The sequence below is a fragment of the Corvus moneduloides genome, chromosome 4 (genome assembly GCF_009650955.1).
Source record: "Corvus moneduloides isolate bCorMon1 chromosome 4, bCorMon1.pri, whole genome shotgun sequence".
NCBI classification, from domain to species: domain Eukaryota; kingdom Metazoa; phylum Chordata; class Aves; order Passeriformes; family Corvidae; genus Corvus; species Corvus moneduloides.
Genome location: NC_045479.1, coordinates 60,851,521 through 60,875,488, shown reverse-complemented (window position 1 = coordinate 60,875,488; position 23,968 = coordinate 60,851,521). Strand labels below are relative to the sequence as shown.

The 23,968-nt window shown below is 42.0% G+C and overlaps 2 protein-coding genes across 5 annotated transcripts in view; one reads left to right on the top strand and one right to left on the bottom strand.

Annotated features, from left to right (window-relative positions):
• The first annotated feature begins 1,075 nt into the window (after positions 1 to 1,075).
• Positions 1,076 to 18,530, top strand: HBP1 (HMG-box transcription factor 1). 3 transcript variants are annotated; one of them, XM_032106061.1, is made up of 11 exons: positions 1,076 to 1,174; positions 5,068 to 5,260; positions 6,333 to 6,567; positions 7,459 to 7,591; positions 8,370 to 8,481; positions 8,603 to 8,715; positions 9,064 to 9,220; positions 9,778 to 9,922; positions 12,149 to 12,478; positions 15,739 to 15,880; positions 17,425 to 18,530. In XM_032106061.1, the coding sequence occupies exons 1-11, from the start codon at positions 1,160 to 1,162 to the stop codon at positions 17,440 to 17,442; spliced, it is 1,593 nt and encodes a 530-aa protein (XP_031961952.1). In that variant the 5' UTR covers positions 1,076 to 1,159; the 3' UTR covers positions 17,443 to 18,530. The 3 variants fall into 3 exon arrangements, with proteins under 3 accessions (XP_031961952.1, XP_031961953.1, XP_031961954.1); XM_032106062.1 differs by having other exon boundaries at positions 1,107 to 1,174; positions 5,072 to 5,260; XM_032106063.1 differs by lacking the exon at positions 1,076 to 1,174 and adding an exon at positions 2,846 to 2,861.
• COG5 (component of oligomeric golgi complex 5) overlaps positions 17,744 to 23,968 on the bottom strand; it is a 185,334-nt gene continuing 179,109 nt past the window's right edge. Inside the window, exon 22 of one of the 2 annotated variants that reach the window (XM_032106059.1) lies at positions 17,744 to 19,393. In XM_032106059.1, coding sequence (XP_031961950.1) covers positions 19,279 to 19,393 — 115 coding nt within the window. In that variant the 3' untranslated portion in view covers positions 17,744 to 19,278. The remainder of the gene's footprint in view (positions 19,394 to 23,968) is intronic. The other variant, XM_032106060.1, reaches the window with a different exon arrangement.

Sequence of the window (23,968 nt, the reverse complement as noted above, 5' to 3'; positions counted from 1 at the left end):
GTGGCCACTAAACAAACAGGGAACCATTTCTGTTTAACTTGCGTTAACTACTTTTTTTCTTTATTATTATTTTCCTGCACAGCTATGTTAGCATGTCTGAAAGGCAGAACTGTTGCAGATACCAAATTACGGCAGAGATTCTGAGACAGGATTTAAGACACGTTCTCACTTCTGGAATTATGCTGACAACAGGATAAGAAAGAAATGCTTTTCTTGGAAAAATCCCAACAGTTGTAAAATATTATAACTGTCCAGCAGTTTCTAAAATATTGTCTATTTCTGAATTGTGCGTGTACTTGCTTTGTATCATATCATGTGTAGTAATGAAGCTATTCTGTAATGAAGATGTGGTCTCCGGAGGAGTTGTGTCTCTCTGATCTCCCAGTTACTGGGTAAGTGGGGAAATGTCTGAATAATAATGTTTAACCAAACCACGCTGTTATTTTGGCAATAAATGTATGGGACTGTCTGGGAGACACTACTGGACTGATAAACCTGCATGGATTTAATTTATTTTCTCCCTCCCACCCCAGCTTGTATTTTGGGCCTAACCTCCCACCAGTGTCTTTTCAATGAAAGAGAGGGGAGGGACGAGGCCGCAGCGGAGGCCGAGCGCAGCTGCTGACTCACTCCCTGACCTTTAGCAACCTCCTTCGCCCTCTGCGCTGCCGCCGTGCCTCGGGCGCAGCGCGGGCCGGTTCCGCACGGCGCTGCTGGGGGAGAACCGGGGCCGCGGGGCGGGGGCGGGCGGAGGGCAGCGGCCGGGCCGGTACACGTGTCCCGCGCCGCTTGTTTACCATCGCCGGGCCCCGCGGGGCATCTTGGGGGCTGTCGTCTTATCGCGGACCCGTGGGCAGGCGCGGGCGGCGGCGGCGACTACAGCTCCCAGAATGCTCCTGCGCGTGCTGCTGGAGGCACCGGCCAATCGGAGCGCCGCGTGGGGGTGATTGATGTGCGGCGCGGTGCAATCCGCTGTGCAGGAGAGCCAAAACATGCCCGCCCTCCGGGCGGAGTCCTGACAAGCAGGCCGGGTAGCCAATAGGAATCGCCTGCGAATTGAGCAACGTCGTCTCTGGCCACTCAGCGCCCGAGTAGTGGCCGGCGGGGGCGGGACCCGCTGAGAGGACGGCGCGGGGGGGCAGCCGAGGGGAGCTCGGTAATGGCGACGGGTTCGGTAAGTGCTACAAAGTTTAGAGCTGCCGCTTTTTGGGGCTGCGAGGCTCCGGCGGGGGATGGGAGAGGTCGGGGAGGTCAGAGGGGAGTCGTAGCGGCCGTAGGCCGAGCTGAGGAGGCCGCTGGGTCCAGGCTTTTGACGGCGAAGGGAACCCCGGACATTGTTTACTGTACACCTTCCCCGACCGACCCGGCGGAGCCGCCACCCTCCCGCGCCGCTGGGTTGAAACTCCCGGGGTGTGCCGGCCACCCTTGTGCCCCTCCAAATCACGAAAACAAGCAGAATAGGGGGGGTGTCCCCTCCCTTGTTTTCCCTGGGGAGCGGCTGTCCGCCCCAGCCTGTCAGAGTGAGGGCGGTGTGCCCGCTGCGGGAGCAGCGGCCGTGCGGGATGGGGAGCGTTGGGGGTGTCCGTGGGTGCGGGGGAGCGGCGGGGGGAGCGGCGGCCGGGGCGCGGGGGCCCCCCCGGGCCGGTGTTACGCAGTTCGAATGAATGGGGCCGAGCGCGCCTGCGCCGTGCGGCCGCGGGTGTAAACAAGGTCACGTGACGGGGGGAGGCCCTGAGGGGTTTGTGCGGGGGGTCCCTGTGGGCGTCCTGCCGGGGGTCCTGCCGGGGGTCCCGCCGCTCCGCCGCCCCCGGGCCGCTCTGGGAACACCGGCCTCGGGGGCCCGCAGCGGCGCTGGGGCTGCGGGGGGAGCGCGGCCCGCCCTGCGTCAGCGAACAGGCCGCCCGGGCTTCGAAAACATGGTGAATCACGCTCTGCCTCGGCTGCGCGCTCTGGCACGGCCGGGGATGTGCTGCGAGGATTCCTGATCAAAGCAGCTGCGCCAGGAAAAGTCCCTGGTGTAGATCCAGTCTTGCCAGTATGTTGTGTTTTGCTTGGAGAAGCTGTTCTCCAAATTAAACTCCGTCCAGCTTCTTGCTCAGGCGTAGACCTGGCCTGAAACTTCGTCAGTAGGTTGAGGGAAGAAAGGCAAATAGCAGAAGGAAAAACACCACGGGAAGCATTTCCACCCAGGCATTCTTGCGCAGTGCGGTTTGGGTGGATGCTGCCTAGTTCCTGCTGAACCCCTTCTCAGCCACAGTCTTTATTTACTTTTCTCCCAACTTTATTTTTCACCCTCAGAAATAGACACGGTTCAATTAATAAGGTCTTTGTTAATGGTGCCATTTGTTTTAGCATGACAAATTAACTTAAAGTACAAAATAATAATTTCATTTAGCCTCCAAAGACAGCCACAGTAATTAAAGTCCTGTGAAGCGTGGTTCTAGACAACACCTGATGCAACAAATTTTCAACATAAAGTTGAATTTAAAAAAAAATTTACAAACTCATTAATAACCAATCCCCTTCCTGTTCAAACCATTGACATATCCAAAGCAGTCTTTAATCGAGTAGAATAAAAAAGAATTGAGAAGTAAAGTTGGGCACTCTCCTTGTTTTTCTTTGTAATTTTCTTTCAATTTCTTTGTAATTAATTTGTTAGAGGATTTTTTGGCTTTTGTACATGGATGGCTTTGGTTTAGAGAAATTCTTGTGACTTGGAGAAATAATTTATTTCTCAAACAAGTATATTTCTTGTTAGACTAGCATTTTTTATCTGTACCTTACCTCTGACCCTTTAAGAGTGTTGGGATACCAGGACACGTACTTTCAAGTCTTGGCACCTGTCAGGAAGGAAGGAGAAGGTAACATTCCAGAAATAAGTTTGCTTCTTCATTTTGGCAGGAAAATGGGAAAGGAAGAGAGGAAAAAATAGAGGGGAAAAAAAACAGGGCAGAAGAGGGGAAAGGGAAGACGTAGATAAGCCAGAAAAACAAGGAGTGGCTTTTTGGAGTTGATTAGTTGGAGATAATCTTCAAGGTCCTGATACGTACTACTGAGGTCTGTTTTTTCTGTTCAGAAATAACTGAGCTATCTGCTCTTGTGGTGTTCTGTAATTTTACTGTCCCTCATGGGTGACAGGGGTATAAATTGTGTTAAAGATATTTCTTGGAGGTGAAAGTAGTGTCACTGATAGTTTGAGTTATATATTCTTATTTCTCTGACCTTTCTTCTCCACCTTAAAATCAGAAAAAGCTGATGTAGCTTTGTAGTAGTGCCATTTGAGTAGAATCAAACATCTTTTTATGTTCAGCATGCAAGTTTATATAAGTTTTGCATATATTTGAAAGATTAGGGGATCAGACGGTTAGAAATTTTTCAGTCAAAACCCTCCCGGACATGATCCTGTGCAACCTGCTGTAGGTGAACCTACTTTAGCAGTGGAGGGGGTTGGACTAGATGACCTCCAGAGGTCCCTTCCAACCCAGTCGTTCTATGATATGAAAATATTACACTTTTTAAAGCTATGGTTGGTATTTCTCTAATGTAGCTTACGTAGTTGACATGCATATGGTAGACTTCTCAAGTTTTCTTTCTTATTAAGCTGTGTTTTCTATTACTTCGTGACAGACTCATGATTACTTTTTCAAGGACACTTCATTAAAGTACACAGTAATCATGTTATGGTAGCTTTAATTCATCCTCATCTGAAAAAAACCCCAGTAGATAACCAAATTAGTAAAGATTGGATAACATTGTTTGCCAGCTTTTAGAGGCAGTGGTTGTGTAGAATAAGCACACAGTTCTCTGCTGAAGATGATTTAAAACAGTGGGTTTGGTATAAACTTTACAGTATTGGGATTTGGGGAAATGAAACTGCGGTGAAATCTTCTAGTAGAAGTAGAGGCTTCTTTATCTTTCCATTTGCAACACAGCTAAGGATGTTAGGAGTCCAGTGTGTTTGAGACTCTTCTGGAAGCCAGACAAGGGAAGGGCAGTGGAAAAGGCTTCTGCAGAGACAATGGTGCTGAAAGGGCAACTGGAGAAAATGTGGGCCTGATGCTGAATAGCAAAGGAGACCTGATCTCACAAGGTTGAGGACAGCATTTTTGCTTTGATCTTCTTTTCCAGGCCTGTTCCTGGGCTCCTCAAGTCCCTGGGTGTAGCAACTTGTCTCTGACAGAGCAAGACACTTCTTTGTCTGTGGTAGAAGCGGAGCAAGTGAGGGGCAGGCCAGTTCTGTGAGGCAGCCGTGCATGAGGCGGTGGGACCAGATGAGATCCCTCCAGGTGTCAGTCATGGGTCACAGAATGTTTTGGGTTTGAAGGGACCCTAAACGTCATCTAGTTCCAAGCCCCCTGCCATGGGCAGGGATGTTTTTTGAGAATGGTCTCCAAAAAGAAGTGAATTTGGTGGCAGGATGGCTCCCAGTAACTGGACGAAAGAAAATGTCACGCCCAGCTTCAAGGAGGAGGATGTGGGGAAACTACAGGCTGGTCAGCCTTACCTTAGCCTTCAGGAATATTATGGGGCAAATTCTCCTGACAGCCATGTCTACCCTCTTTGTAAGGCAAGAAATTGTCTGGGAATAGCTAGGACAGATTAGCCAAAACCAAATCTTGTCTGACCCTTCTCATTGCCTTTTATAATGAGCTGAGTGGCTTAGGGTACCAAGTGAATGTTATCTTGGCTTGAGTGGTGGTTGAGGAGATAACTCCAGACTCTTGGAGGCAGTGGGCACAGGCTGTGGGAAGTTCAATCCAACCTGCGTGAGGATCAGCTTCTTTACAGCAAGAGTGGTTACTGGAACAGGTTCCTGGGAAGTGCCAGGGAGTGTCCATCCTTCAAGATACTAGAAACTCAAGTGGCCAGGGCCCCAGGCAGCCTCTTGACTTCCGAGTTAGCTCTGTTTTCTGTAAGGATTGTACAAGATCATGTCTAGACAGCCCTAAAATATGCTGTGATAGTCAACAGACTAATGAGGATTTAGGGCCCTGGTAATGAAGTATATCAGATGCAACTTAAAACGGTTCACACGTATACAAATTTCTAACCTCTCTCTTTCTAAAGTCAGATACTTTGGAGCATCCTAACATGGTGTGGGAAGTGAAGACAAATCAAATGCCTAATGCAGTTCAGAAACTCCTTCTGGTAGTGGACAAGAGAACTTCAGGGATGAATGAATCGCTGGAGTTGTTGAAGTGCAATGAAAACCTGCCCTCTTCTCCTGGATATGCATCCTGTGATGAGCACATGGAACTTGGTAAATAACATGATTTTTTCAGAAGAAACTGGATTCTGAAGTTTCTTATAGATGTCCTATACTGAAATTACTGGAAGTTGACTGAATGAGATTCCTGATTTTCAACTTGAGAAGGGCAGGGAATTGTGACATCTGAAGGGCTCACTTTGCAGTCACTTTTCCCTTTAACCCATTTCCAGTTCTGACACACTGGCCTGTTGACTCAAATGTGTTCTTGAACTCAGAGCCACAAATTTCTGCTTCTAATCCCCAGAGGAGTGGGGTTTCTTTGGCACAAGAAAAACAAACAGAAAGCTCAAGAGCTCCTCTAAAGGGAAATTATGTTGCTTTAGATCTGCTGCAAATAAAGATTCTGGGATAGGGGAACGTTGGTCCTTACATATTGGAGAAAAACAGCATATACTTTAGAAAGTGTTGATATAATCAGTGAGATATTAACACATTTAATTGAAGGTATGGAGTGATTAAGAGTATTGATACTTAGTTACATGACAGCATATAGCACAGACTTCTAACAAGCTGGGCTCTTTTCTGCGATTCTGCATGGAATATGAAAGATATATATTACTGATAGGAATTCACCCTACCAGGCTGTATACACAGCTTTCATGGTTTTTTTAATCTGAGTTATTTAACTCCAGTTCCCTGGTGGAAACCTTTTACCTTGAACATGGTCTGATGTTGAATTTTTTTAGTGTCACACCTTCAAGGACAGATTAGTTTAGTTGTCTTTTGTGGAATGTTTTAGTATTTTAGTGAAGCATATTGTTTTTGAATAATTCTGCAGTATAGTTCTGTGTAAACTGGTCAATCGAGTAAAAACTTTAAAATCAGAACTACATTTTTACCTAGTTACCTAATTTTTTCTTAAATTTCTTGTGTGAATGTATAATCGACTAGAGATGTTACTATTTCTGTGGCCATTTTTATTAATAGGGTTTGTGAAATGTTGGTAGTTGTGATATGAGAAAATAAAATTATTTTATTGTGGTTCCTTTTTTATTTTCATTTGCAAGATTTGGGGTCAGCTAGAATTGAGAATAATGATGGTAATTTGTGCATTTCTTTGTAGATGATCTTCCTGAATTACAGGCTGTGCAGACAGATTCTACCCCACCTGCACTTTTTCAGCTTGGTGCTGATGTTTCACATCAGGAATGTTCAAGGCCTTCATGGAGCCAACATACCTCAAACAGCAATCCAGAAAATGCTTATTCTTGTGAGAATGGGGTGAACTGGTTGACAGAATTAGCAAATATAGCCACAAGTCCTCAGAGTCCTTTGATGCAGTGCGCCTTTTATAACAGGTACTGACACTCATTTCAGTTTTGAACTATAGAGATTATAATGCTGTCTCCAGAAACATTTCCTTCACTCTTTAAACCCTCTGACTTTGAACTGGAGCCTTATTTTTTGGTCTTTTTATTTTTTCTGTGAATGCATGCACAGAACTCGTCCCATAGCCTGGTGCAAAAGCTGCTTAGTTTCTAGCCATGAATGACATAGGATGGTATAAAGACATTGCCTATCCACAGCAGGCTCAGAAGTTATGCACATTTACCTCATGTGAAGCAGCGGATAAAAACTAAGAGGAGTTTGTTACATTAAATTCTTAATGCTTTCTAGTGCACAGACTTCAGATTTTTCTTTTAAACAACTAGTTGGAAATCTAGTGCAATGTGTATCTTAGTAATAACTGTCTCAGGTTTGTGAGCTGTAAATTCTGTAAGGTTGTGAGCAACAAGTGTGGGATCTTGGAAATTTCTGGGCTTCACATTTTATTGTACAGCTTTTCTTAGGTTTATAATCAGAAAACTCAATGCAATACTGTTAATAGTCATGGAGTTGAGATTTAATCATTTGGACAGAGCAGATGTCTTTACATTATCTTTAAGAGCTGGTATTTACTTCAAGATCTGTGTAAAAACTTCAGCACTGTGGTAAGGAGATGCCACTGTGGAACTGCTGTTGTCATTTGGGTGCTATACAGAACCTATGCAGGAGTTATGCTAAATGTTCTCTTTGCCTGGGCTTGCACCCTTTAATCATCCCTTTGAAATATTGGTGTGTGGGAGGTTTATTTGGTGTTCAGCTCATGCAAATGGAAATACTTGCAATAAAAGCATTTTAGAGTAATGGCAGCAAAGTCTCATGTTGTCTTAATCTGAGATATTTTAAAATACATGTTTCTGTTGCAGATCATCTCCTGTTCGCATAATAGCAACAAGCAAAAGTTTACATTCCTATGCACGTCCTCCACCAGGATCTTCAAACAACGATCCTAACTTCTCCAAGAATGATGTGGATGAAACACCAGTCAGACATGAAAGGGTGAGTTGTTCTGAAACATTTTAAGATAAACATGTAAGAGTAATGGGTTAAGTTTTTTGAAAAGGGAAACTGGTTTAAAAAAGAAAAACATAGTGTTACTACTATTGCTATTTAAGCTAGATTTTCTGTTAGTTTTCATTTTACCACACAGGGTAGGCTTGTAGTGCTACTTCATATTTTTTGTGACGAGATCACTTTATAAGAAAGCTCTCCTTCTGCTGTAATTCCTTCTATGACAAGCTTTAAAAAACTATGTTAACTTGTTTGATGCCTCAGAAGGAAATATGCATCCCTCTTCTTTTAGATCCACAAAACCTGTCAGTCCTATGTCTCCTTTTCCCTTATATTAATTTGTATCTGAAATCTGTCTGTTAACAACACTGAATTTTCTCCAGTGATTTATCTACAACTGCCTTGAGTCTACAGCTTTCCAGTAATTGGACTATAGAGTAATGTGCTTTGAGTGATTCTGTAGATGACCAAGGAATGATGAGGTGTAAAATGCTTACACATGAGCATAAGATAATCCATAGGGGTGAAATGAGTCTCAGAGAATGAAACTCAAAAATGTCAAGCTGCATCTCAGAAAAGGAGATGAAAATGCTCCATTCACATTTACTACATTCCTTTAATCTTTGTCTTCGTGTTACATTCCTATTAGTATTTAAGGCAAAATGATGTCACAAGTGCAAATTAGAGACTGTCTTAAGACATTTAAGACCAGCCCTAAAATACTGTGCAGTAAAATACCAACACCATTTTGCTTTTTTTTTAACAGGCGAATAGTGAATCAGAATCTGGCATTTTCTGCATGTCATCACTTTCAGATGATGATGATTTAGGATGGTGCCATTCCTGGCCCTCAACTGTCTGGCATTGTTTTCTAAAAGGTAAAATAACATGTATCATGAAATAAGTATTTGTTTTATCTTGTCCTTTTTTTTTTTTCTTGTAGCACAGGCTTTTTTTACCTAACACTAATGTTCTTTTTCCCTTGAAAAAATCTCTTAGGCTCTCGTTTGTGCTTTCATAAGGGACGCAATAAAGAATGGCAGGATGTTGAAGAGTTTGCAAGATCTGAAAGCTGTGGAAAAGAGGAAAATCTCCCAGTCAGTCCTTACAAGGTAGCCGTTAGTTCTAATAAATTCACTGCAATACCTGTAACAAATACTTAGTTTCTTACGTTACCCCTGTGCCTGTAATTACTGCCTCAGGAAAACAGATTGGCATTAATGTTGTTTAGAGCAGATCATTGTGCTGTTTGAGTATCTCATCGTAAAGCACTTGAACTGAATTAATTGATGTATGTTTTGAATGTTGTATCATCTTTATTAATTTCTAGCAAGATAGAAATGCCCATTAGAATGTTGTTATTTTTTAATATAATGTATGATGATGAGTATACACCTGTAGTATACACAGATACATGCTTTTCTTGGGGGAAATTTTTTGAACTGTATGTGTGTTAACAGGACTATGGTTCCAATGGTTTGAAGTTGATTTCTCATGAAGAAAGCATTTCCTGTGGTGAGTCAGTGCTGAAGCTGACTTTTGATCCTGGCACAGTGGAGGATGGCTTGCTTACTGTAGAATGCAGACTCGATCATCCATTTTATGTTAAAAATAAAGGTATGAAATACCTCAAGTACACTTGGTTGTATATTAAAATACTCTCAGAAGGTGATTGCAGATTTTGTTGGCATCCCATACTGTTCAAGGAAGTGATAGTCGTGGTGTAGAAATTACTGTCTTTGTAAAGAAATCCAGAATATGAACAAACAAAACTGTAAAGCCATAAAGCTCCAGGAAGACTGCCTATCTCTTAAGGAAAGATTTGATTGAGTATATCAATGGAGCTCAGGAAAGCAGAAAGAACGGGGGTGGGGAGAAGAAAGGAAAACTGCAAATAAGGGAGGCTTTTCTCACTTGCTAAACATGGACTTTTGATGGTAAAAGTTTCTAGGTTTTGATTCCTTTTTTGCTAGAATGAGATTTTATTTGAGATAAAAATAAACAGTTTGCAGTAAAAATTCCCTAAGTAAGTGTTTCTGGTTTTCCTTTTGGGTGAAAGAAACTACATCAGAACATTTTATAAAATTATGTAATTTCGAGATACAGGATTGCTCCAATGAAGAACTGGAGAGATTGTCTGGCCGTTTGTCTAATTTAACTCTTTACCACTTCAGGTTGGTCATCTTTTTATCCAAGCTTGACTGTGGTACAGCATGGCATTCCATGCTGTGAAATGCATCTTGGAGATCTGTGTCTACCTCCTGGACACCCTGATGCCATTAACTTTGATGATTCAGGTGTTTTTGATACATTTAAAAGGTAATTTTTGGATAAAGTGGCCTCAGTGGTTCTTGTATTTAATGAGTAGGCACCTTAAGTCTAGAAGAATTTTAAGCATTATAGAGAATAGTTTTGGTAATACAAGACAAATGATATGGAAAAATAATACTAGGAAAGCTGTGTAATTATGTGCTCTGCTAAATTGCAAAGTAGTGCCTTGGAGTGAAATAACTTTTTAGCCCCTTTTTAGGGCAGTTTAAGACATTAGATAAAACAGTAAAAATATATATATTGTCTTTATAAATTCTCCAGGTAAAATGGATTATGTTTGAAAAACCTAGTACTAATTTTTGACAATAGTATGTCTGCTAGCTGTTACCTTATGCTTCATATGCAACACTATGTCTGAATTATCTGAGTAGTTTCTTAGAGGTAAATGCATGTGCAATGGCTTTAGAATACAGTATGTTCATAATTAGTTATTACTATTTTTGAATAATCTGGTTTTTGGGATTCTTTTATATTAGATCAAATTTACCTAACTTCAGAGCTTGATTAACGTTGGGGTTTGCCTGAGCTGGAACTTCAACCAGATAACCTTCAGAGGTCCTGTTTACCATAAATTGCTCTAAGAGTCTAAGGAAATTATAAAGATTTTCCACACTATTTTGGGATTTTAAGGTTCCGTAAAATCCATATTTTCCTATGATGTTAGTGCCTTTATAGCATCTGTTTTTAATCAGTTGAGCTTTGGTTTTTTACGATAGAAAAAAAGGAATTTAAGATGCTGTTTGCAGTTCAAGCCCTGAGAGCTCTTGTATGATTTCAGTCTGGCATAGAGTGAGTTCAGATTGCTTGGCTTCACTCATTTGCTGTCTGGGCTTTTTTTCTTATTATTAACTCCTATTGTGAACTGCCTATGTAGAGAGCTTTTAGAATCATTGTATCTACATCTCACTGAAAAATCTGGATTTCTGGCTCCTTACTAATTTGCAGCCCAGCTGAATACTGCCTTGTACTTCTAATTCCTTGTCTTTCTCTGGGCCGAAGGGAGTGATTGAGAAAGGAGCATGCAGCAGCTGCAGCTGTGATAACAGGACAGAAGAATTAAAAACAAAATCCTGTTGCTGTGTTATGGGAAGGAGATAAGTAATAGGAAGGGTGCTGGCCTGTTGTAGAACAGAGAGGTCCTTTCTCCTTATCTCGGGAGAGCCTGCAAGATGGTTGGCATTATCCCTTCTTCGCTGCCTTGTACTTTGCTGAGGGATGTTGGAGGCCACTTTTAGGCTCCGCTCTTCTGCGTGGTTCTGTCCCACAAAAGGAGCTACCTTTGCAGATGGGGGCTGGACTGCAACATGCAGCATTTCCTTGCTAGTAGTTCTACTTGGTGTCTGCAAAAAAGCTCTTCAAACCCCTTATTTTGGCCATAAATCATGCAACTATAGCCACATTGAGCAGTGGGTAAGAGGAGCCTTAGCATATATACATTTTATGTTTATCTTGTGGTGGTGACTTAATGGTTTGGATTTATGATTGAGTAGCCCCTTTCCAAGATTGCTTTCCCCATATAGCATGCTAAAAACAGCATAGCCTGTTGTTCCCATCTGGAGATGGTAACATATAGTCTGTGGAGTTAAACTCCTTGAGGAGAAATGTCGCGGTTTTGTCAGTAGAGGGCAGGCGTTTGTCAGCACTAAATCAAATAGTGCGACATCATGGGGCTCTGAGCAGGGTTTTAACCTCACTGAAAGGTTTCTGTGTAAAATAGCATTTATTCAACTACCTAGAGAAGTTATTTGTACAATAGTGAATATAATATAATTTATTTTAATATAGTGGTTTCATATTTGCCCTTAATATATTTGCAAGTGAACTCAACTGCTTATTCTTCCCTTTCTGTACTTGTCATTCACTGATCAGGTTTGATTTAGGGTAAGGACACAAGCAAAAAGAAAGAAGTGTGTTTAAAAAGAGGATGAAGTTTGAAGACATTTTATGGTTAACTGATATATAGCTGAGGAAAGTACACAGCAGATCATGTAAAGTTGCAGCCTCCATCACACTGAAGAAAATACTAACTTGCCTGCTAAAGTCTTGTTGTAGTTTTTTGCTTTTCACACTGACATCCACATCAAGCACAAATCATTATGTCACACAAAAGAGAGAAAAATACTAGAAATGTAGTACAATTGAAGAGTGGACATATATTTAGAGATTTTACATGACAACTACTCAATGGCTTCATGATTTGTCTTTTCCTTGTAGTTATGATTTTACCCCGATGGACTCCTCTGCAGTGTATGTGCTCAGCAGCATGGCTCGCCAGCGTCGCGCTTCGCTGTCCTGTGGGGGATCAAACAATCAAGATGCTGAGAGATCAGAATGCAGTAGTAAAAACTGTGCCTCTGCTGCATCGTCACATCTTTCCTCCAATCCTTTGTACAGCAAAGCTGGCAAAAGCCACAGCTCAGGGACTGCAAGTACTGTGAGTGCCACTTCTCCAAACAAGTGCAAAAGACCAATGAATGCCTTCATGCTTTTTGCCAAAAAATACAGAGTTGAATACACTCAGATGTATCCAGGGAAAGACAACAGGTAATGATACAAACTGTAGTTTTGCTATTACTGGTGAGTTAGACGAATATCTGTGTCCCACCTTTAGATTTAAGTAGCCTAAATCTAGCATTTGAAATAAAATGTTTGTTTTAAGAACAAGTTTTGAAAGATGTTAACATAAACAGTAATTTATGAGTGGACTGTGAATATTTACAGTACTCAGTGAACTTGATACAAGACAGTTTTGGCAAACTTACCTTCTGAGAAAACATTTGGGTAAAGCAGCTGATCCATGTGTATGTGTACACCGGCAGAGGCACAAATACAGAACAGCCTTTGCTTATGGTGATGAGGTGCTCTGTTTGTGTGCTATAATGGAAAAAATGGAGTTTCTGGTTTTTCTAATTAAGTCTTGACATATTATTGCAAATTGGTCATGAAGTTACAAGCATTTATTTCCAGTCTGTATATCCTGTTGAAGAATGGAGTACTGATAGTTAGGATATCTCAAAGATCATAACCCAGACAGCACATTGCCAAATTTTGCTTGCCCTAAAGGCATTCAGCAATCTGCTGAAACTTGCAGGAAGAGTCATATGACTGTGTTTGGGGAAGAGGTCTTGTTAGTTTGTTTTTTTGTTCTTAATCTCTAGCATGTTTGCTTCTCAATATTTATAAAGATTTCCATTACCTCTGTTTAAGTAATATTTGGTGCTATGTGCACCAGTATTTGTGCCTATGTAAATAGAACCTAAAACGCATGAACATGAACTGATCTTAGGTTTTTTTTAATGTATGTAATTTTATAAAAACTGCTACTGTAAAAATTGCATTGTGACATAAAAATTCTAGAACTAAATCTGGTAAAAATTAAAGTTGACAGGGCTTTGAAAGGGTTTTTACTATTTTAAAATGTTCTAATAAGGAGGCTGTAACTGGTGCTGGGATATAAAATCCTGCCAGACAAATCTCACCTAGTCTTGTGTGCCCTGACAATGATGTTCTGTAATGTTTGTAGTAAGTTCAGTGAAGCAGATCTGCTGCCGTCACATTCATTGCAACTATCAATGAGAAATGGAACAGAATGTCAGCCAGGAAAGTTTATGATGGTTATATATTTAATTGAAAATGCTGATTTCAAATGGATGCAGTGAACTGGAGCTGCAGCTGCATGGATATGAAAATGAACATTCCAGCGAGCAGGTTTACCTTGAAGGGAAGTGATGACAAAGTTACAAGTATGGTTCAAAATGCACTGCTCACTGTCGTGCTTGGAAGGCAGTGCATTTTGGGTGCAGTTTCGTGGCATCCATAAAACACAGGACAGCAGAAATAGCACTGGTGGTAATTGATACAGACATTCAGCTACTGTCACTCCAGTGTTGCTGTGGCATTCATTAATTTAGCTGTTGGGAGGCAACTCTTACGTTTTTTAAATGTAAGTTTGTGTCATTTTCAGATTACTGTGTAGGTCTTACAACATAGTAGCCACTTCTGTACAGTGGAGTTCTTAGGTTTGCTAAAGTTATTTCCTTACGGGAGTTTAAGAAAGGACAGAACTTGAGGTATTCTGAGTTAAATGGTCTGTTCTGAGACAAAGCAGCTCAAGGCGTGTCACCAAGACAGTGAGCTTGTAAACTTTCAAAGTACAAGTCAAGAGTCACATTATACTTAAAACTACTGTGGACTGCAAGATTGTGTTAGAAAAACTTAGGTGTTAGGGCTGCACTTGTTTTATTTTCTAGATACTGTTCACTGTAACACTGTAACCATAGTTGGACTTGGTTGTGTGTTCAGAAATTCTTTGAGTAGAGATGAGGGAAATAATATTTTTGTTTTGAAATAAAAAGATTTCATGGTGCATTTTTATTTGGAAAGGCAATGGCTTTTACTGCAGACCTGCTCTCTCTGGGTCACCATGTTCCTTTCTGAGGGGTGTGAGTGATCAGCAAAAGCTGGTGACCCAGAGCAGACAGGTTTCTGTTGATATGCCTCTGGATACTGTCAAAAGATGAAAAATCTGCTAGTTAAACTGGGTGTGTTTGCTTCTGATGACAGACCAAAGATACTGGTTCTCAGTCTGGATAGAAAACCAGAAATTCCGTTGCCAAAGAGGCTGTGCCAGTGGGTTTGTTGGTGATGGGATGTGGTGTCCCCTGGAGGAGTTTACTCTAAGGAGTCACCAGAGCACGTGACAGCACAGGCTCAAGGGCTGTCCCCACACACTTTGGGATGTGGTCCCAGAGTGCTCTGCAGCTCCTGGAAACCTGAACAGCACCACATGGCCTTGCAGGATTCAAATCCATTTTTTTGCTGTGGTGCAGAACAGCCTTCAGGATTGCTCTATGTGCCATATTATGGAAATGGTAGATGACACTCCACTTGTCTTCATTCAATTTGAGTATCTTTTCTGCCAGCAAGGAACTTAGGAGAAAGAAAAGGACTTAGTTGTGTCCACTTTTTTCTTAGAGCCAGTCACAGAACTCTCACTGCTGTAATCTGAAGCCAAAGTGTACAAACTACTTGGTAGCTTTAATAGTCGTTGATAAGAGCTGTTGTTTAGAGATTTTCATTCAGCTAAAAGAGTTAAAGCTTTAATGGGATATTGATCCAACATTTGGGAGTGCAGTTAAGCAATATGGCAGGATAGTACAGGGAAATGTTGTAAAAAGACGTAGAGTTTATAAGGAAATGAATTAATTCAGCTTCTGGAAATGGTTATAGATGTGTCAGAAAAAATGGTTCCCTTTGCACAGGAATGGGAACTTAACAGTATGTTCCACCCAGGATGGATTAAAGGTGGAGGAAGCTACAGATATTGATTAAATAGACATGTGGACTTGCAGTTAATCAAATATTTGGCTGAGGTCATATTCAGTTCATTGCTCTAATTATTAGAGAACATATTTTCAGCAAATCTGTCATATGATCTGCTAGTATGAAAGTAGAGCAAAACAAATGTGAGTTACCATTTGGTGGTGGTTTTTTTAACATCTCTATTTTGCTGGTTTATGCCAGTTGCCGCATATTCAAATGTACACTCTTTGAAATGTTAAAATGTGCATTGACCCATGCTCAGCTAACACAGAAGTCTCAGCTGTTTAACAATTCAAAGAACTAGGAGAAGATAATCACAAATATGATTATTAAAAATTTTAAGATACAGTTGATTTCTTCTTTGCATGTTATTTCCACATATAACTCAAATCTTCTTTAAAGTGCTCAGATAAAAAACAACAAAAAAAATAATGGTATTTCGTAGCACTGTCCTGACTGTACTGTAAACATTTATCTTGCAGAGCCATAAGTGTGATACTTGGTGACAGGTGGAAGAAAATGAAAAATGAGGAAAGAAGGATGTACACACTAGAAGCCAAGGCCTTGGCAGAAGAGCAGAAGCGTTTAAATCCTGACTGTTGGAAAAGAAAACGAACAAATTCTGTATGTTTGTGAAGCAGTCTTTTTCATTATGCAGTTACCTGTGTTCAGATGGGTGGCTACAGTGTGTTTTGTTCAGAATAAGCTGCTTTCTTAGTAGCCAAAACCTTCATTTACTCCCCTGTGTTGTGTAACCTGCTTTTGGCAGTTTGGCAGGAGATGGATCAGGAGAGGGTCTGTCTGAATATTTTATGAGAGTTCTGTTTTTATGTGAATTTTATGTGAGTTCTGTTGTACTGAAAGTTAGTGTGCTTGTGAAATGCAGAGGAAGGGCACATGGTCTTTTGCTTTGAAGTGAGTTCATAAGGTTGTACCTGAACTTTTTTCCTTCCATAAAAGCTTTTTCTTTACACGTTTTTCTGTTTTTCTTACTGATAATTTGTATCAGCATATATGAAGATACTGAGGGAGGATATTTATTACTCTATTCACTTGTAAAATAAATACAGTAGATAACACTACTTCTGTAGGGAAATAAGTTGTTTTCCACTTTGTAGAAAGCCATCAATCTAAGAGTCTGCACCAATGTATTAGTAGGTGGTGGATGTATTAAGAAAGAGAAGGGCTTTCAAGCTGAAAGATCAGGTAAAGCAGACATCAAAATGAGATTCTGTTTGTTCAAGTAGAAGAGTAGATTGGAAGGAAACATCCACTGAGGTGCACAGAGTGCTTGCCAAGTTCTTCCATTTTATGCCTGGGTAGGAGCTTGAAGTGTGGTGTGGACTTCATCTACATGGCTGGTGAAACAGTCCATCCATGTGGTGTAAGATTTCGTCCTCAAGTTACCCCCTTTCCTTTGATGTGTAAATGAGGCTTTTTTCTCAAGAGCATATGCAAGTGTTGCCTTAAGACTGAATAAGAAATGCTCCAACACTGAGTTGCTTCTTTCTGCAGCACATACTTTGTGCAGTTTCCAGTCCCTTGTTGCAGAAGGTTCCACCAAGTCCCAGCTGCTAGAAACAAGCTGTTTTTCTGTTCACTGCATTCTATTTTAATCAACAGTGACAGTTTCTGTTAGATTTCCTTGTGGGTTTATTTAAAATAATATTATTTATTTACTCTGCTCTTACACTACTGCAGTTTTGGGCTTTGGATGGTGAGATCACAGGCTCAGCTGTGAGTTTCAAGCAACTCAGAGGCATGTTTGTGTGTAGCTGTGTAGTGATGGGTTGGCCTCAGTAAGGCTTTCTTACCCTGCCTTGTAGTGGGATTTTCTTTGTCCCTACAGTCTTCAGGCCAAGAGAACAGGATCTGTAGAACCTGTTACCTCAGTGTTACAGCAGGAAATACCCTTTATAATTGTTTTAGTTCAGTGAACTGAACTGTTAGCAGTCTAGTAACCTTAGTAATGACAGTGGGCTCCAGGCTGTGACAGAGAAGTCGTGATGGTCTTTCGATGATCAGGGAATAAAACTGTCTGGTTTGGCCTTTTTGTTTTCTTCCAAATAACTGACCAATTGTTAGAAATACTTGTGGCTTTCAAAACAAGTGTTTGCCGCCCCTTTGCCTGCTAATTGCTAACCTGGCTTTCTCTTCTCTTTTCTCAGGGCTCACAGCAGCATTAAGCCAGAATTTTCCTGTTAACTCTGTATTTACGAAATGGCTGTTGCTTGTTCGCAAGAAGATGCAAGATCAAGGTCTTACTATTTGTTGTGACTATGTGTGACCATAAAATACTGGCACCATCATGGAAATGATCTGAGTGCAGATTTGCTTTTTACAATAGAACATTAAGTAAGCTAAAAACTATCAGCATTTTAAACCAAATTGCCTTACTTTTCTTCCAAACTTCATTATGTATCAGGTAATAGGCTTGAAAATGGATATCCTGTGGTGCTAAAGTACTTCAGAAAGAGGAGAAGGAGATATGTATAAATGTTTATTTTTAAAAGAAAATGTACAAAAAGGGGAATTTTAAAATATGTAACAGCTGTTTATATACATTGATTCTTATTGCTGATTAATATGTATTGCACAACTGTATTATTAATTGCGATTCTGGGGCCTGGGATTTTCTGAAATGGCAAAGTGTTACTATCAGCTTCCAGCTTCCCAGCCTGCCCTGCTGCCAGCAAGTTACCAGAACATGTGAGAATGGAAAGCCTGGTGTGATGCAGCAAGGGAGCTGCTGCTTGGGATGCCACTTAGAAAACTTGTATCCACAAGGGAGATATTTGTGCATCAGCTGGCACTAGTGAGAGCTATCATTTCGTGGTGGAAACAATGGCCCAGGACAGGATGAAATGAATAAATAGCGTTATCTCAAGAAAAGTGGTGCTGTTGGTATCATCACCATCATAGTTATAACTCTGTGTTTTGTCTTTGCCACATATTCTACAATATTTTATTTTGCCATAAGACATCTTTATGGTGGGGGCAAACTTTGCACTTAACTATACGTGCAACACTTGCACTTTACTTTTTTTCTTCTCCAACTGTCTAAAATTAGAGCAGCTGCGTTAGGATTACAATTGCTTCTGCTGTGAACATTTACAATCATGGCTTTTCCTGTACTAAACAGCTGTGTGTTGTTTTTTTTTTTTAAGAATCACAACTGTAAATTTCAGTTTATGACACATCTACATGATGTTGCCCCTAAGATTTTTGCACACTATATTCTTGTATATTATTTCAAATAAATTCATTAAAATTTGGTGTTGCGTATTTTATAAAATGAAGAAGACTAATCACGAAGTCAGCCCTGCAGCAATGAACATGTTCTGCATGGAAGTCTTCACATGAACCCATCCAAAGTATACTTTGATTAAGCTTTGTCATTAGGAAGCTAGTGAAGAATTTCAAATACTGTTTTCAGGATTGGATAGTCAATGTTCTTTATTACAGTTTAAGCAAAAAGAGTTGAAATCAATATAAATTATTTCTAAGCAAACAGCAGTGCAAGAGAGAATCATTTAGGTTAGTTATAAATATTTTTCCTTGTGTTAAAATTAGTGATTTTTAGATGGAAACTGATGATTCAAATGTTTCAAAAGTAGTTTTCTGAATATGGCTAAAATGTATTCAACTGTTTAAAACCATACTTGTAGGAAAAGAGCTGCTTCCTTATTTGAGATATTCAGCAATTACACTGTAATACTTCAGTTCTAATTTTATACTTTTCTGAATTCAAAAGGAATGCTTAAGAATGTTTCAATTAGATGTAGACTTACAGCACATAAAAGTTGTACAATTTCCTTACGGTATTTCTGTGTAAGTAAGTTCCTGTAATGTGAACATAAAGCAAGAAGACAGAAGTTTCAGACATGAAGTAGGAAAACATTTCATTGTAAAGCTGATATACTTGGGGATAATTTACATGAACAGTAAATACAGATGTGGCACCAAAGCCCCCGGCCCTGTTACCATCCACTCCCTGGTATGAGAGCGTTGTCCAGCTGTGTTCACTGAAGGGTTGACATGGCTTTCTGCAGCAGCTGAACCATTATGGGATAGACTGGTGCAAACTCCTTTCCCTCTCTTGTTCTCACTGATTGAACATAAGCTTCCAGTGCACCACTAAAAAAAAAGAAGTAAAGTAGCTAAAGCAATTAAGTACTGTAAATTCAGGATCTGCAACTGAAATTAATTGCCTTCTTCCCTCCTGCAAAATTTTCCTCAGATGGTCCTACTTGTCTGTGGAAGGAAGTGAGCAAGGAAGGCCTTGCAAAGCTCTGCATAATTGTTTCATGATCTTTCTCTCCTTTCTTGCATGTTTTGAGGAGCAAACAAGTTAACATTTAAATAAGCAGCAGCATGTTGCAGATGGCTTGAAATGACAGCTCTGACGCACAGACTCGGGCTCAGTGCTGCACTGGTAACCTTTAGAAAGGAAGAGAATAATCTCCAGCTGCTGCAGATGCTGAGAGTGCAACTTCAGCACGAAAACTGGGGCACTGGTGAACACCCACCATTGCCCTGAGGTGATTCCTGGCCCAGCCTTTTGAACTCCCGCCGTCCTCGGAAATGCACGCTAACTCCAGACAGGGCTTGGGCAAGGCACGGCCTGGCTCTCTTACGCGTTGTCACAGGATGTCACACATAGAGTCATTGTGTGTGAACTGCACAAATAAAACATGGCAAAGCTAAAAGGGGCAACTGTGGTGACATACTTGTCTGTACGTAATTTAACTTGCTTTACAACACAGGGTCACCTTTTAGCCGACATTCTAGTACACAGTGTTGTTGAGTGACAGCATATTTGTAAAACACTGTAAGTGCTCATCTGTTGAGATTCCAACTTACTAATTCATTAAGTAGGCCAAGCTAGTGTTGTCACACTCAAATACAGCTTTGAATTTAATTTTCTTCCCCTTTTCTGCTTCTATTTCTTCATAAAACTGATACAATCATCTTGGAGTTTCCTTCTAAAACTCGTTTACATTTGCGCTATTTACAGCAAAACTGACAAATTTAAGAAAATGCACGAACAGACCCCATTTCAAGTGGAGACTCAACTCCTGGTACCTGGCTATTCCTCTTCTAATACAAAGTATCACCACAGCCCTTCCCAGCCCTTCCCAGCACCAGCCCGAGGACAGTGGGTCCTGCTGTGAATGCAGTCACTGAGGAGGGAGTGGTACTGGGTTTTGTCTCCTGCATTCCTTTCTGGAAGTGCAGGATGCACCAACACAGCTGTTCTGTCAGTGAGGGAGCCTGCTGGCTTTTAGTAACATGGCAGGAACATTCCCAGTCCCACTGGGAGAAGGCAGATGTCGTGCACATCTGGTGAACGGGGCGGGGGGCACGGGGGTCAAGGGAGATGGTAACACAGAGCAACTGCAGCCTTGTGCCTATAAATACACACCCACTGCTGTGGGATGGTGGGCTGTGGAGGCAGAGCTGCATTTATATTTGCTGCTCCTTCCAACAAACAAACCTTTGGTGGAACCCTGCATTCCTGCACGAAGAGTTCATGGACCTAAGGCAGCGCTGCTCCCTGGTACGTGCCTGCTGGCAGCGATAGGCAGTGAATCAAGCAAGGCTTAAGGAAAGCAGAAGTACTGAGGAGTGAGATTCAGCCCATGTTTCACACAGGCTCCTCCTGGAGTAAGATGGTAAGAGAGGAGCAGCCAAGATCCCTGTGTGATGCTGCAGCTCCAAGAAGCCTCAGATGAGCCCACCAAACCTGACAAATGAGAAGATGCAGGGTAGGAAGATGCAGGGTCACAGTACACTTGGGTGCCTGTGAGTAAAGATGCTGCTACATCAGCAAGGGCTTGGCCCTTCCTCAATGACTCGAACCCATCCATGTCAGAGCATCGCTGGGAATTTTTGGCTAAATTCATTTATCAGCAAGAGGAAGATGCTCTTGAGGCCAAGAGCCTGTGCTCAGTTCGCTGGAGAGACGAGTCTGAGCTCTGGGTTCCAAGAAGCCACTGACAGCAATGACAGCCCGGCCCCACGAGCTGGTCCTGGGGCTGCTCCCGCTCCTGCCAGCACTTCCCACGCCCAGCAACGCGTGCATGGATCCGTCAGCCTCGATGCCAGCGCGCACCACGAGGAGCTGGCTGGCCCCACGTGCAGTCCCTGCTAATGGAGTTTGATGGAGAGAGTGAAGCGTGCAATTGTGCAATCAAAGAACCCGAAGCAGCTTCACTTCTGAGCATGGGAATGAAACAGCATAGGCACGAGGTGATTCCCACCACAGTTCCTGATGTCCCTATGCAGCATCCAGACTTCACAGGCCCTCTTTGCTGAAGCCCAGGGCATATTGTCTGAGACTGGGGGGACACAGAAGAAGGATGGACTGGATTGCTGGAGAGTTGAGCGGCTTCAGAAAAATAAAGTTAGTGAGCACAGAAACAGTTCCTCATGTTGGCCTTGGTGCACTTGAGAGCTCTTCAATTTCGGTAACAACTTACTCATGGAGCTACTGCTGAGGGGTCCACACCAGGTACCAATACACAGTGAGGAGTCACTTTGAGTTCTTCATACAGCAAAAAACAGCAACAGAGAAGCAATCCCTTGTTACAGGCAGAAAGGCAGGGGAATAATATTTATTTTATCTAGCTAAAGTAAAGCTGACCTTTTGCACCTGGTCAGCTCCCTGAAAACCTTCAGCCTCCTCCTTCCCAAAGGTCCCTGGGGAGCAGCACAGGGTCTACAGGGAAAGAGGCAACTAAAAAACTGCTTGCTGTGGCCACAAAGTGCTTTGGGTGCACCTCACTTCACTCCCAGCAAAGGCCATCAGCATCATGAACTGCAGAGAGATTAGGCACAGCCACAGGTTTATTTTAAATCCAAGATTTAGAGAGAAAAAGTGAGACTGAGGGAATGGGACAACAGGATATTGTGCTTTTTAGATAAACTGGCCTCTTGTGGCAATGAGGGGGCAGCATGTGATGAGCAGACTGAGCAGCAGGTGGGAGATACAGGCAGGGAAAGCTCAAGGATGACATCAAGGATGCCATCCTGATGAGGGGAGATGCTTCAGAAGAGTCAGAAGTGTCTCACATTTCCAGTCACATCAGCACTCAAGTGCTCTGGTCAGCAGTAATTGTTAGACATGTTAGATGTTAGTTACCTGATACAAAGAATAGTCCCTTGTATTAAAACGACAGTTGAGAAACTCCTGTGAGTTTTCTTACTGTAGCTGTCATTCATCTCGCTAAATCTCTCCCCTTCCACTCAGCAGTGGCCCTGTCTTTTCCTTTCTATACACTCCTCAAAGTTTGTTGGGCTCAAATAGTTTTCTGAAGTCCTCAAAAGCTGAAGATAGAAAAAAACCATATTGACCTGCTTAACTTAGAAAGCTCTAACACCTCTTGGTGAAGTTGTGGGTTGGCATCATTATTCCAGATGGTAACACTGCTATCCCTTAACTGACTTATCTCCTTGCTTTGAAAAAGCCCTTGGAAAAGATTACAGAGATAACCAGATAGATAAAAGGGAGAAGCTTTACCCTAAAAACAACACCCAAAACCACTCAATGTGAGCCCTTGATAATCCCTTGCCAGACTGTTATTCCCATCAGATCAAACAAGGTGGAATGAGATTTAGGCTATGCTACGTGCCATACACCAGTATTACAGTCCCACAGTCACACCTTCTAGCAGCTTTTATCGTTTTTCCTTCTGCCCCAAAAGAATCTGATTTAACTGGCAAAACCAACTCCATCAGTGGCAGCTGAAAGGAGTTTTGCAGGTCCCTCCTGCTGCACTTGCTCTTTTACTGTGGCTTTGCTTGCATTGTTTCAAAAAGATGGAGTCAAACTTCACCAATATGACCAACCTGAGAGCATCTTAGCTCTCTTACCCACTCCAAAGACAACCAGTAATATCAATACTGTAAGGTGAATTCTCAGGCATTTTTCTAAAACAGACCTTGTACAGCTTTACACTGAACAATGAAAACAAAAGCTTTCTGACTACTCCAACTGCATTCACTATTTTCCTGCATCCCACACTTGCATCCCCAGTAGAAGTATTTAAACACTCTGAAGCTGAATGTTGAAAAGCCATTCATAATCAGTAACTTCACCTGAAACACGGGAAGAACAGTGTTTCTGGTAAAGCAAACTGGCCTAGAGAACTCCCTGCTCCCTATGCCCACCCAGGGAAGGCTGGGAGCCTGCTCCCACATGGGCAGGAGTAGGAAAGCAGCCAAGGGGAGGATGAAAAGCTGCTGCAGCTGCTAAAGGCTGGGAGTGAAGAGGCAGCCACAGTCACCTGGAGCTCCACACTCTACCAAGGGAATCATGGTCAAGCTCAGGAAACACTTTTGCATTGCTGCCTGTGAGAATGGCACCATGGTGGCAGGCCAGGAAGTCTGTCCACACTGTTAGGAGCAACATTCCTGGTTAGGAAAGGTCCAGGTAGTAAAATGGCACAAATCATGAATCCAGGGAGAAAGGTTGTTTGCAGTCCAGAGAATAATGGTGAGGTTGCTCCAGAGTGAGAGGGAGGAATGGGCTGGAAGAGGTAACTGAAAGCACCAATGGTCATGAAGTAGACATGGTTCCAGAAGTTCATTTGGGATGGGAATTTGTTTTGCTGAAGACAGTCAACAAGTCTTCAAGGTGGGATTTTGGGACTGCAACATACAGAAATATGGACAGTGCAGGAAGTTGCTTGTGGCAAAGCAAGATGGCTA

Bases quoted from the DNA above. Each gene is read 5' to 3' on its own strand.
- HBP1 (XM_032106061.1), top strand. The intron at 5,261-6,332 runs GTAAATAACATG...ATTTCTTTGTAG, and splicing joins TGATGAGCACATGGAACTTG to ATGATCTTCCTGAATTACAG. The intron at 8,716-9,063 runs GTAGCCGTTAGT...GTGTGTTAACAG, and splicing joins TCCCAGTCAGTCCTTACAAG to GACTATGGTTCCAATGGTTT.